We start from the raw sequence: 13,425 nt of genomic DNA, 5'->3' as shown, positions 1-13,425 counted from the left end.
GCCACGGGATGTTTTGCAGCAAGGAGGTTTCATCAGATTTTGATAGAAAATCATTTAACCTGGGGAAAAGTGTGCATTAGGAATTTAGCAGCTTTGCAGTCCTCTGTGTGAGAGCTGCTGTGCACGACATCCTGTCGCTGTGCACTTCTCACTGAGACACTGCTGTGTGTCTGTGCTGCGTCATAGTCCAAACGGTCACAATACTTGCATCAGGAAGACGTGTTATTGTTTTCACAGGTTGTAAGGAGGCGTTGTTGTCAGCTGCCCTGTCCCTCGTGCATTGGCTTATCGTTGTTGCAGGGCACTGTCTCCATTGAGATCAGTATTGAGCTGTTTGGAAGCACTGGAAACTCAAAGTGAATCAGTTAAGACCATCAGCACCACTGTACTGGTAGTGGTTAGCTTCCTTTTCTTCCTTCCTTTCATGTAAACACAATTGATTATTGCTTTGTTAGCTAAGCTTCTACTTTTTTAGAGTAGTTTTATAATCTAAAATATCCACGAACCATGAGAAACATGCAGCTCGTATGAGTTTATGTGAGGAAATGAGTCCCAGAGGGTTAGAATTAGCTGGATTTTGTTCATACTTTGGACCCTAACATAAGAGGGATGTTTTTCTCAGGAGACTGAAGTAATAACGAGGATTCTCCCTTACTTTTATAAGGTCAGGTGTTGATGAGGATACCTTCAGTGTGAAAAGAGTGTTTGAAGTGACAGTTGGCAGGTTCAGGTGGTGCAACATTTATGCAAATATTTCGGTTTGTCAGCAGCAGACCCGTCCATCCTGTTGTCGTTCTTCTGCCCAACCTGCATACAGTTCTGCGAGTGAAAGCGCTTAGATATGGTTAAGATTGTGGAAACGTGGCATCAGGCAGTAAGGGAAAGGAAGCGAGAGTAAGGGAAAATGCTCAGTGACTGTCTGCTTAAAGTTAATGAAGCTGCTGCCTCATTTACAAAGGCAGGCTTTGAAGCACCTCTCTATCTGCTAACCCTTGTCACTGAAAATGACTTTTCTCCTCGTAGTGTTCTCCTAATTAGCAATGGTAATATCGTGCAGGGGAAATTATTCATCAAGTCCTACTCAACATATTCTGCTAGGCTATATACATTGGAGTTGCTTGTTTTCAGCTGTGTCTCTGGAATTTACTTTGAACTGCAGCTCAAACTAGAGTGTTATGTATTCTGACGTGCTTTGATTTCATCAGGCGAGACAAATTTATTAAGGCAAGGTATTTGCAAAAGATTCTCACCTGTTAACATTCTGCTTTTATGCTGGAAATGTAAAAAACATCCTTTGCATTGGCATATAAATTGAGAGGTGAGTTGTCAAATCACAACTGTGGTGAACTCCTCATAGATTGCTTTCATGCTGCACATGTCAGCAGAAGGCTTCTTTCTGCAGGAAGTGGCTTTCAGAGGGGGGGAAAAAAAACAGGTAGTCAAAAAACCAGCTGTGAATAATGTTCTGATCGCAGATCCTGCATATTTCACCCAGCAGTGATGACTTAATGATGTTGGCTAAGCAAAAAAAATTCTTACCATGGGGAGCTCTTTAATGGATCTTTATAAGGATGGATGAGTTTCTCTTGTTGCATCGCCACACAGCCCTGTAATCTTTTAGTTTATTATATTAAAACTTTCATGCACAGCTGAAGTGGGGTTGAGAAACACCCTCACAGAGGTACAGGCTCTGGAACAAATGTGATTTATTTCATGAATGGACTGGTTAGAACGTCATAGATCAGATGTGTGTGTCGATGTAGAACAGCTTTTCTTTTTTAGCTTATGACGTTCTAACCAGTCCATTCATGAAATAAAAGGGCAAAGTCACATCTGCGTCACATCACGTGGTAGATTGTAGCATTAATCATAAAAAAAATCAGAAGTAGATGTGGAATTAGCACATTGTTACACTATTTCATCTTTTTTTTTTTTTACATATAACGTAAAACAAAAGAAAATTTCCAATGTAGAATTTTAGAATTCATCTCTACATGCAGGAGCCATTGAGTACAAACTGTTGTGGGACCTGGTTTATATCGCATTATTGAGAGAAATATTGCAAGATAGACTTCCATGTTAAAAGAATGATCTTTTTCCTAATCCTTAAAGGCCCGATGCAAAACATAAGCATAGTGTTTCCTTTGTATTGAGAGCGCCTCGGGTCCTAATGAGTTAGATGGAAAAACGATAATACGTAGTTGTCATTTAATTATGTCAGCATTACGTTTGCAATCCAGTGCTGGTTGAAATACCGAGACTCTTTTACATATTTTCCACATACTGACATTTCAGAGCTACGTGAATTACAGTGCAGACTATCAGCTGCTTGCACGGAAGGACAGAAGATAAACATGCCTATTAATGAACCCACTCGTGGTAGGGTAGACAACCTTTGAAAGAAGAGTTACCCTTTGCCAAGTTTGCGTCAGTCTCCGGGGAGTAAATGACATCTCTATAACCTCAGAGATGCAAAGGCCTGAACAAATTAAGTTAAAATGAGTCTGCCTTCATTTGCCTCGGTCCCATCCGTGTCTAAAGATAACACGGGAAGTATTCATTAGAGTAATTATAATGGCCATCTCAAACATCTCAAAGGGATATTAAATGAAGATGTCCTGGTTTCAGGATCTTTATCCGCTCCACTCTGAGCCACGCTGCCGGTGTAGAGGGAAGAATAAAACCGATCCCTCTGAAACTTGAGTTGGTTTAACTTGGACATGATAACCCAGGAGGAGTTTAGCTGGAACCTATTCCTTTTAACCTAATGAGATGAGGTCCCATGTATGTACCACTGTTGTAACAGCAAGCCAGTGAACAGACTTTATAAATGTGTCGAATTTCTGCCAGTTCAATTTTTATCAAAAGAACTCTTACATCTACCTTGTGTCATGCCTTTTATTTTAACAAACCAGTAAATCGTACATAAACCTACAATATAATGAGGACAAGATGACCCACAAAGCGCCAGATACAGCTACAGCTGCAGCTGCCAGTGTTTTTTTTTCATTTTTACGTCCCATGAAACAACTGGGGATACATTTGTGAGACAAATGCAAAGCCTCATTTACCCCCAGCAAGCATCAGAATTCAGACCAAATGGGATTGGGGCGGGTAGCATGTGGGAGGGCTTGTTCTTTAAACATACTGTGTTGATAGTCAATACTGGGTATTGTTGGAATGGATGAAGTAGGTGGTGGCTGGAAATGTTTTCCTCTGCCATTACTGGCTACATGTGATTTCCTTTGTTTTCCTATAAACATTGCGTTTTGTATTAGTATGATCTGCTGGATGTTTTATGATGCTACTGAAAGATTGCATTTTTTTGTCCCGCAGAGAGAAAGTAACTGATAAATCCCTCGGTCCTCTGCAGCCATGGCAGGTTCAGGAAGAGTAATGGGCTGTTTTGACCTTTTATTTAAAAAAAATTGGGAATAAGTAGCAGATGAAAGCGAAGTGGACAAAAACATCTCCACTCATGCTGGGTGTATTCTTGCAGAGCCAGTCTGTTCAGAGTAGAGCATTGACAAAGAGCTTTTTACAGCATCTTCCCCAAAGATCAGATTACTTCAACTCATTTCAACACGATTTCAAAGAAAACAATCATGGTTTTGTTTCCTGAAGCGACACAAGACCACTGAGACCAGAACTCACTGGTGAGAACTAATACCAAGGGGAGAGCAAAACTGGAACTTCAGGTTTCACTCGGCCGCACTCCCTGCGAGCGATACTAAAAAACAGGCTCGTCTTTCTACCCGTTTCAGCTGTATTCTCAGCCATCGTTACACGGATTTCTTCTTTGGTACAATTCAGTCCTACTTTGAGGGAAATTCATGCTTTGATCGCAAGCGGTTTTAAAGCATATCTTACAAAAGAAAAAGGGAAAAGAAACAACAGACATGCATATAAGCAGCTGTTTCATGTCTTGTTTTGACAGTATGGAGCATTCAAACATGCCTTTGAGTGTCTTGGCTGCTGCACTGCTGTTTTAACCCTACAGCCCGCTGCATTATTGAGAAGCAGCGCTTCTGTTGTGCCAGCCGGAGTTGAATGTAATGCTGTTAATGAGTTGCTGTACTGTACTCCTGTGAAAAGAGACATTCCTTTCCTTCAGCGTGACTGCAAAAACGTCTTATCTGCACCTAAACTATGTGCTTGAGGATATTTGAGTGAGTGGTGCGCTGGACTGAACTTCCACACAACATTTTGTTTGAAACTTGGCTCAGCACAGCTCTACATTGGTTTTGTCCACCACTTACTAACCAGTTTACACAGCTGTTCAGCCAGCTGAGTGTTGGTGTTGTCCCATTGACTGCTGCCCTGTGAAAATGCTGCATGGAGCAGAGCTCTCAGCTCACAAATGCAGAGATGCCACTTGTGATAACGATGCAACGTGTGTCATGCTGTGTAAAATGTAGACAAAAGGTTGGTCAGTCCACACTCTTCCACTACGAAGCCACGCTGTTATAATAGATGCAGTATGTTGTTTAACATGGTCTTGCTCAAATATGCCGGGCCTTTTCTGAAAAAGACATCGTCTGAATGCTCCAGAACCTTAAAAATACCTTTCAGGTGCTCTTTTTTTATTCTTTTTATGCCCAATCGTGCTACTGACTTGCCGCCAGTTAACCTCATTAGTTGCTAAACGTTCCTCCAGCTTCTTCCTTTCGATATCACTTCCTTTCCTTCTTACTTTCCACTTGCTTACTTCACCCATCTCAGCTGTTTAAAGAGGTGGTGCTGATGAACACACATTTTTTTTGCTGTTCTTTTCCATAATGAGTCAGTGGGTGCGGATACCACTGGGCTGTTGGATGCATTGTTGCTCATGAACAGACAGAATATGACTAGAACATGTCTCGTGCATACGACCAATGAATAAATTTTCAGTTCCAGACACCTGGGCGTGACGAGCTGATGTGTGAGACAGCTCCAGTCACAGCCAGGGTGATGTACCCTACTGTTATGATGATCCATGCGAGTGTAGTTTGCTATGTTAGTGGACCTGATTCAGGCCCAGGGTGTTCACACCAGATATTGCTCCTGGGAACAATAGAGTGGAGTTCTGGCTCTTTTGTTCAGTTTCTGCAGAAATTAACAAAAAACAAGCAAGACATTTTCTTTTAATTATTCTTCATTTTTTACAAAAAGAAGAACATTTAGAAAACCTGCACTTCCATGGAGTCACGTCAGCTAAGTGTACCCCAGGACTCATCAGACTACATCTGAATGAGTCTTCAGTGCGTCCGCAGTGCGCTCTAACCTGTATTTAGCGCTGTGGACTTCAGATCCGATCAGCCAGGATGTCGGTACCGCGTCTGAAGACAACATATCTGAGGACAGTTGAAGGTCCCTGGTAATGGAAACCACATACAGACAGTTTCCTCTGCAAACCTGAAGTTGCATTCCGCAGCAGTGTGTGTTTATGTTGAAATGAACATGGATCGGTGTCGACTTTAAAAGGTAGCTGAAGCTGCATTGTAGAAAGAGTAAGAGCAAACGCCTGTTGGCGCTCTGCCCTACATTGAGGAAGTGGCTTTTTCTTTCCTCTTCCTTCAGACAGAAGCAACACCACAGAGCCTGGAGGCTGCCGTGTGTCCTTTTCCCGCCCCGCCTGCTCTGTCTCTGTTGCAGTAATCTCTAATGTAAAAATTTCAGCTGTGGCTCGGCAAACCTGTAACAGTGCACCGCAATCTGGTTCAAAAGCTGTTTTCATAAAGTAAGAGCTCGCCTGAACTAATCACATTCAGCCATATCAACCAGACGAGTCCTATAAATAACACAAGCTGCTTGCTACTGTCAAACGCTGCACTTGTGCTTCCGCTTAACCCGTGACCCACTCGAAGATTCAGACGCACACAGCAGCGCATCCTGTGTTTGCATTGGATACCTGTGCGCTTATGTTCCATATCCCCGTCCATTCTGTGCCTGCCAGATGTTCCACGAAGGACTTTTAACAGCTTAATGAGGTTGACAAAGCATAAATTGGAAGGAGAGTTTCACAATAAAAGCGGAGACTGTTTAGAAAACACTCACTTTGAACCCAACACGCATTCTTCCAGCTTCAGTAATCTGTAGAGCATGAAATGGAAAGTATTCATTATACCATAGCATCTGTTAGAATTCACTGTAGACCGAGCTTTCTGCGTCGCTCTTTGTGTTTTGAATCAGTCTGCTGCTGTTTACATATGAATATAATAGCTGAGCTCAGCTGTGTGTGTCATACATGACATTTGTGGGTGTGAGAGCCGATCCTTGGCCGTAATCTCTGTGGCACCAGCGTTGACCCAGGGAGCTCTTAGGTTGCAGGGAGAGGGTTGTAAGAGGAAAGTGGTTTCCTGGTTGGAAGTAGAAGTAGAAGAATAAAGTAGGAATCTGGGATTGGCCTGCCCTCTGGACTGTTTCATTCACTGTTGCACAGAGGAAGCCACAGAGCTCACCGCCTGGCTGCAAAGTCACATGGTCACAACTGGCACATTCCCACACATTTTTTTTTCTTTTTAAAATTTATGAACAAATACAGTCACTGTTGGCATAAAGTCACTCCCTGTTTTTTTTTTTTTTTTTAAAGCTTTCAACAGTTTTGCTGCTATCAGCACTTACATGCATGATGATATTTTGCTTATAGAAGTAGGCTAAGAAGGAAAAATCCGCAGAGAGCTTAACTTGTCTGGAATCTTTGTAGCATGTCTTGAATTTTCTTAGTTTCGGAAGTCAGAAGCTCCCGCTGGACTAAAGCTGGGTGAGTGTAGTCTGTCATCATTCCTGCAACATGTAGGTCAGTGGATAAGCCTATCTATGTTGTGGGCTGTGCGCTTCTCATTAGTGTGCTGCCTTCCAGATTACTTTTGGGGTTAGCGGTAGATGGCAAGCATGGGAATTGCAGTTCTTCTCTCTTTTCTTTTCCATGTAGGGAAACTCTCTTGTAGTAAAAAGTTGTTTAAAAAAGTGTAAAACCACCATCAACTATGTTCTATAAAGGATGTAGCAGATACATGAACCTCACTTAGCTTCACTAGCAGCTTGCTTGAGCATTTGCGTCATTTTATTGCTGTAACGAAGAAGCAATATTCCGTATTTTTGCTGTCGGGAACAAGAGCGTAGCATTACTGTCTTTCTTATGGGGATCTCAACCCTGAATCTGGGGACTCTGCCTTTTGGGTCCTTTTAACCAGTAGATGTTCAGAAAATTGTACATGGATATCTGGATTACATGAAGCAGATTAACTAGCTAAATTAGCTAACAGAAATAGAAATTGCTCTCAAAAAGTCGCTAATATTTTGATCAGAGATTGTGTTCCATCTTTCTCCTCACCACTGACCCCAGATTCAGATACTTTGGGATGACTCACAGATGTTTTGGGCTGATATATGTTAATCTTGGGTATTGAACATATTCTAACGTCTGTTGGGAAGCTTTTGTTGTAATTACAGTAACATAACGAGGAACATCTTCATCCAATTCCTTTCCCGTCTCTCTTAGGCTACTATAAACTACACCAGAACTCTGTAGAAACTCACACAGAACTGAAAATAAAATGCGTATCTTCTTCTTTAAATTGGGAACAGAAACCACAATTGTTTCCTAATTTTTTGTCAATTTATTACTGAATTAATGGATAAATGGTTAAATGTTTGGCATTAAAGGAATTTTTGAGTACTTGGCAGTGGTTTCAAGAGGCCACGAGGCCTGAGCAGTTCTAGAGGAAACGCTGTAGCTTTAAAATCACAGCATTAATTCCTCAAACAGGAGTAAATGTTGTATTTTACGTCTGTTATTTTCAACTGTGCATTTCTTGCTTTGGTCATGGCTTGAAAGAAATGTGTCCCTCAGAAGAATTTTTAGAAGTTTTGGTTGACTGTGAAGTAATGTGGGGCAAGATATGCCAAGCATGTGAAAAATAAGAAGCATGGTGTCACAGATGTTGAGTGTAGAGAAATTTCAGAAAAAATTCTAACCACCGACCAACATCTTGGTTCATAACCAAATACCAGAAACTACGAGTCCCACCAGTCTGACTCTGACTTTGTTCATAGCACTAATTTGCAAAGAATGCTAAACTAAACACGGTAAACATGTTGTCTGCTAAGCAAAAGCAAATTAGCATTGCTATGCAGAGCATGCCGACGTTAGTGTTTGATAAAAGAAGACAATGTAGTTCCCAAGTAGAGCCTCACACAGCCCGGAGCATTATTTATTGTTCCAGTCATTCATTTATAATTCAGGCAACACAATTTTTAAAATATTTCTACTTCTAGTCATTCAGAGCATACGCTCCAGATCTTAGTTGATATTGGGCAGGTTTTAACATGTCCAACACATCCATTCTTATCTTTGATGCGACCTTGCTGCTCGCCTGTTGGTCCTCGGAACCGCACACATTTCACCCCACAGCCTTTTTCCACAGCTTCTGTTTTTTCTCATTCATTGCTTTTCTTGCATACCTCAAGATAACCCACAGCTACCCGCTTTCTGCGTTAAACCATGTCGCACCCTCCTCTGTCAGTGTCTCCCCCCCCCTCCCCCTCCACCCACTCAGCATAGCCTGCGTCATCCATACGCTGAGTTGTCATTACTCTGGGTGAATTGAGCCAAGCTCTCTGTGGTGATAGACCAGAATATTTATACATGAGCTGTCTGCTTCTATAGCATTGGAGGCAGAGATTATGTGGGAGGCAAAATACCTCACCAGTGTGGGTGTGTGCATACATGCACCCATTAATAATTAGTTGGAGATGGAGGAACTGCTGACTGTTTCTCGTTCGGAAAACTTATGACAGATTTGAAGGGTTCTCCTGAAAAACTTCTCTATTATATAATCAAGAAGTACTGGTTTGCCCCCCCCCCCCCCCCCCTCCATCTCTTTGTCAGCACAACAAATGTGGTGGTAGGCAAATGGATCACATTTGATTACCTAAGAAAATCGACTCCTCTGCACACTGTCCAGGACAAGCATTTCTTCCAAAGACCAAAACAAAACAGTCGTACTCAATCTACCAGATTTCATAGAAAATTTGGTAAATTGGGCAGTCGACATGCACAGCGAATGGAGTATGCATGAAGATTATGTGCTGTGGCGGCACTCAGATTAAGACAGGGAGAGGAAAAGTCACATTCTCTACATGCTCCAAAGAACAAAGCCTCTGTTGACCAGAGCACATTCCCCAGTGTTTACTGTACTCTGTCTTGACCCCACTCTCAAGCTATAAAAATATATATTTCCATACACCCATGCCCTTCACCTTTTAAATTGCTTCTCAACCAGATTTACTGGCTTGTGTATCACTTTATTTCATTCTTGTACAAAGAAAAACCTCCTCGGGGAGGAGGATTTCCAAAATACAATCCGATTCTTGGCATAGGTTCTCTGCTTCAACCCAAATGTGCTGAACCCCACCACCCTTACAAGAAATGTAGAAATGGGAACCAAAAATGAAACTCCCTCCCTGTACTTTCTTTGACATTAAGTCGAAAATCAGCACAGGAAGTGCGTATTTGCCTGTTTGAATTTGTCAGTGGTTTAATTCAGGCTCTATTTTTGCTGAATGGTCACTCATTGTCCCTGATCGGTGTTTTTAAAATGCAAATTTGATTGCAGATTGAAAGACTCCATACAAATGAGTATGCAGGATGCAGCTCATGCCTGCTTTGAGAGGTCCTTCTACTCAAGTGCCACAGGGCTGTTGTAGATCCACCGATATAATTGTAACACTGCGATGTCCTTTCGACTGGATCCTACATTTCACATATATTTTTAAGGTTTCGTATCCTAAAAATGAGAGAGTTGCCGCATCAAAGGAGAATTCCCTCCCAGTATTTGTCAGACTTGTATATTTTTCCACATAATGACAGTTTACTTACACAACACCATTGTTGACTGGGATAAGAAGGCTCCTACAGCTTTCCAGGAAACGCATGTTTATGAGATATCTACTACCCGTGCACCACGAGTTCCAGCAAGAGTAAACAGAAAGTAGTCAGTTGGCTGTTCCTGAGGACACTGGGAGAAACTGAATTGCGGTTGAGAAGAAATTTGCCACTCCTATCGCTACTTCTGTGATATGTCATTCAGTATTTATCAGAAATTAGTAGACAAATATTGATATGACTCTTTGTTGAAGTATCCGTGTTTTTTTTTGGATGTGCTCAGGCATGACTGCTGGACCTTATGATGTAATGTATGAGTCTGATGTGTGTACTGTTGAATCTTTTCAAGTTATTTGGAAAAACAAATTAAATTTGCAGGGAAAAGACGGTAAACAGGAGTTTTTGACCGCAACTCTCCGCTCCTTGACGTTTCGTAACCCGCTCTTTTCGAGTTAGATAGTAGCTTATTGTTGCGTCCTAATCGACGCTCGAGTCCCTGTACTTGTGCTCGTCTCGTGGACACCTCTGATCATCTTCTGTTCCAAGGAAGCAAATTTAACGAGTTCTCTTCTTCCACATGAGGATCATCTGAAAAGATCAAATGTGGGGAAAAAGTCACGTTACACAGTAGGGCTGCGAGAAAGAATTTAGTCCAGACACTTAAAATGAACATATTAAAGTGGTGCCATGCATATGCTGACAGCCTCTTCTTCATGCTTATCTCTCTGGTTTCCCTCTGCAGTGCCTGAGGATGTCCAAGCGGAGCTTGTTTGTTCGCCTGGTGCCGTGCCGCTGCTTGCGGGGTGAGGAGGAGACGGTAACATTGCTGGACTACTCCCACTGCAGCCTGGAGACTGTTCCTAAGGAGATCTTTAGCTTTGAGAAGACCCTGCAGGAACTTTTCCTCGATGCCAACCAGATCGAGGAACTGCCCAAAGTAAGACGCACATTGTCATTGATGGAACCTTTATTTTCGAATGATTTATTCTTTTTGGCTTTTCAATTACGCCACTTTCCCAAATACAGAAAAAGTAGCCAAAATCAGGCCAGTCCATGTGAAAAGAGAAGGATTTGCCATGTGCTAAAGAATCCTTATAAAAGGCAATTTTTTCCTTTTGCCCTTCCTTATAGCCGGTAGAGTAATACAAATACAGAAATAAACAATTATAAAAGATTGAGGAGGCCATATGAAATAATATAGATCAAATAAGTTTAACTATAAAGAGAGAGAGGACGGATCCCCTCAGCAGAAGCATTATATTTTGTACATATCAGTTATTTTCAGGAGTTTAAATATTATCAGTACAGTCACATAACCTATGAATGGGTACATTGTGTGATGTCCTCAGCCTGTCAATACAACGGCTGCTGTTGTGACCAAAGAACATCTTGTAGAATATTTTATCATAAGCCTGGAGGTTCATGTCAGATCCTTCATAGGTATTTCATCAAAATAACCTCGTTACCCTGCTTATGTTGGACATTGGAAGTTGATTTAGCAATGTGTATTTTTCGAGCAGATAATTTTGAACTTACTGTTCTTTTCTTCTCCAACCAGCAACTGTTTAACTGCCAGTTACTCAACCGACTGAGCATGCCAGATAATGACCTAACAGTGTTGCCAGCAGCAATCGCAAACCTCATCAATCTCAGGGAGCTTGATGTCAGCAAAAACAGTAAGCAGAATAACTCCTCGTTTGGTTTTTGTGTGTCTTTTATTTTCTCGAGTGTCATCTCTGAGGTTGAATGGGTCGCGGGAAACTACAGTTCAGGTCCCTAAAACCTGAAAACTGGCTGCGGTTCAGTCTGTCCTGGAGAGCTCAAATGTGTAATCGACCTAGTTTTCTGTGCGTTGTTGTGACTGCCGTTGACATCTGTCAATGAAGGACTTCAAACAAGACCTTTCCAGTGGAGAACTGCAAAGATACCATGTTTAGATCGGATCTCTTCTGTGGTAAAGTGGCAAAGCATCTTTAGTTTGGTATGGAACTTAAAGCCGCTGATGTGAATGCACCAGCCAGGCATGCCGTATACCAGAGGCTGTCTCCACAATGCAGTGCAACAGCAGCGATAAAGAGCAACCAGTTGTCTCTTTGAGTCTGTTCTCACAGATCATGACGATACATATTGCTGCTCGACTCAAAGTATCTTGTTTCACTGAGTTGGAATCAAAGGCAGTGAAGTAGCCGACGTTTGATGCTAAACGATTATTCTGTTTAACGTCTTTTACTTGAAGTTCTCACAGCAGGGGTCGTCTTTATTCTGATATTCAGAACGAGATAACGTCCCACGTTTGAATATCATGCTGTTGATGCAAAGAGTTGTGGTTCAAACATGACAGTAACTTAGCTTTAACTTGTGTAGAGAGTTCTTTGGTTAAAGAAAGCTTGTTCTAACATAGATAAGTCTGTGCAGAAGCAGCCGAGATTAATCTTGTGACTTTTCTCTTCTTCTTCTTCTTCTTCCTTTAACCAGAGATGCATGTGCCATGTTTACATTATAAGTGGCTTATCCTCCTACACACAGCACTTTAGCCTAAGTGTTGTAGACACAAAACAAAGTGGAGGAAACAAACTTTGAGACATCCTCTTTCTTGTAGTTTTAACAGTGGAAGTCGTGTGAGAACTTGCAGACTATCTCTCAGCGGTCTTTCTCTTTTTTTCTTCTTTCCTGCGCTTTTATTACGTCACAGCGAGTGTTCCTTTCTGTGGTTGTTGAGAGCCGAACGGTGCAGAGCCGCTCTTCGTGCACTTTTGAGCGCACAACTCGGTCTTGCATCTCTTTTTTTCTTTCTTTTTATCAGTTCTTGTTTTGTTTGTTTGTTTCAGCAGATTAAGATATGACGGTGGGTGGCGTGTCGTGGTTGTCCTTTTAAGCTATCTCATGTGAATTAGTGACTTTAAGATTTGATCAAAAAACATGAGCGTCTTTGAACAATGCTGTGTGTGACATCAGCAGCCGCGTTGTTGCTAAGTTACCAAAACACCCCAGTCCACGCCTGGCGGCCTCTGAAGGTTTCTTCCACACCTCTCTTGTGGCTACATTTCAACTTTCTGAATGTTCACAGCTGCTTGCTTCTTTATTCATTTCATTATCTTTGATAATATATTATAATGTAGCAATATAATTTCCCTTCAGGGCTTAATAAAGTATTTTTGAATTTAACTGAACATTTTCCAGGTATCCAGGAGTTTCCAGAAAACATCAAGAACTGCAAAGTCCTAGCTATTGTAGAAGCCAGTGTGAATCCCATATCCAAGTGAGTAAACCTCTCCATGTAGCTCCTGAGCCACCTTTTCTGACACAGCAGCTGATTTTTGTCTGACTCATGTGATTCTTGCTCTCTCCCTCTGTGTCGTCAGGCTCCCAGAAGGGTTCACACAGCTCCTGAGTCTGTCACAGCTCTACCTGAACGATGCCTTCCTGGAGTTCTTACCAGCCAGCTTTGGCAGGTCAGTTTGTTCTCCAGTCTTATCAGGTGGAATTTTGCCCCCAAAAGCTCAAACACCAACCATCCACGCAGACCTTGTTGTTTTAAGCTAATGTATTGTATGGCT

At 41.8% G+C, this 13,425-nt stretch overlaps 1 protein-coding gene across 3 annotated transcripts in view; it reads left to right on the top strand.

Annotated features, from left to right (window-relative positions):
- The window catches only part of erbin (erbb2 interacting protein), a 46,529-nt gene that overhangs the window by 11,840 nt on the left and 21,264 nt on the right, over positions 1-13,425 (top strand). For all 3 annotated transcript variants that reach the window (XM_072372500.1, XM_072372499.1, XM_072372501.1), the window contains 4 exons: positions 10,611-10,805; positions 11,427-11,544; positions 13,049-13,127; positions 13,231-13,320. In XM_072372500.1, coding sequence (XP_072228601.1) covers positions 10,620-10,805; positions 11,427-11,544; positions 13,049-13,127; positions 13,231-13,320 — 473 coding nt within the window. In that variant the 5' untranslated portion in view covers positions 10,611-10,619. The remainder of the gene's footprint in view (positions 1-10,610; positions 10,806-11,426; positions 11,545-13,048; positions 13,128-13,230; positions 13,321-13,425) is intronic.

The sequence above is a fragment of the Leuresthes tenuis genome, unplaced genomic scaffold, assembly GCF_036924035.1.
Source record: "Leuresthes tenuis unplaced genomic scaffold, fLeuTen1.0.hap1 SCAF_19, whole genome shotgun sequence".
Lineage (NCBI taxonomy): Eukaryota > Metazoa > Chordata > Actinopteri > Atheriniformes > Atherinopsidae > Leuresthes > Leuresthes tenuis.
The sequence above is the reverse complement of the archived record's forward strand: the minus strand, read 5'-3'. Positions and strand labels throughout refer to the sequence as shown.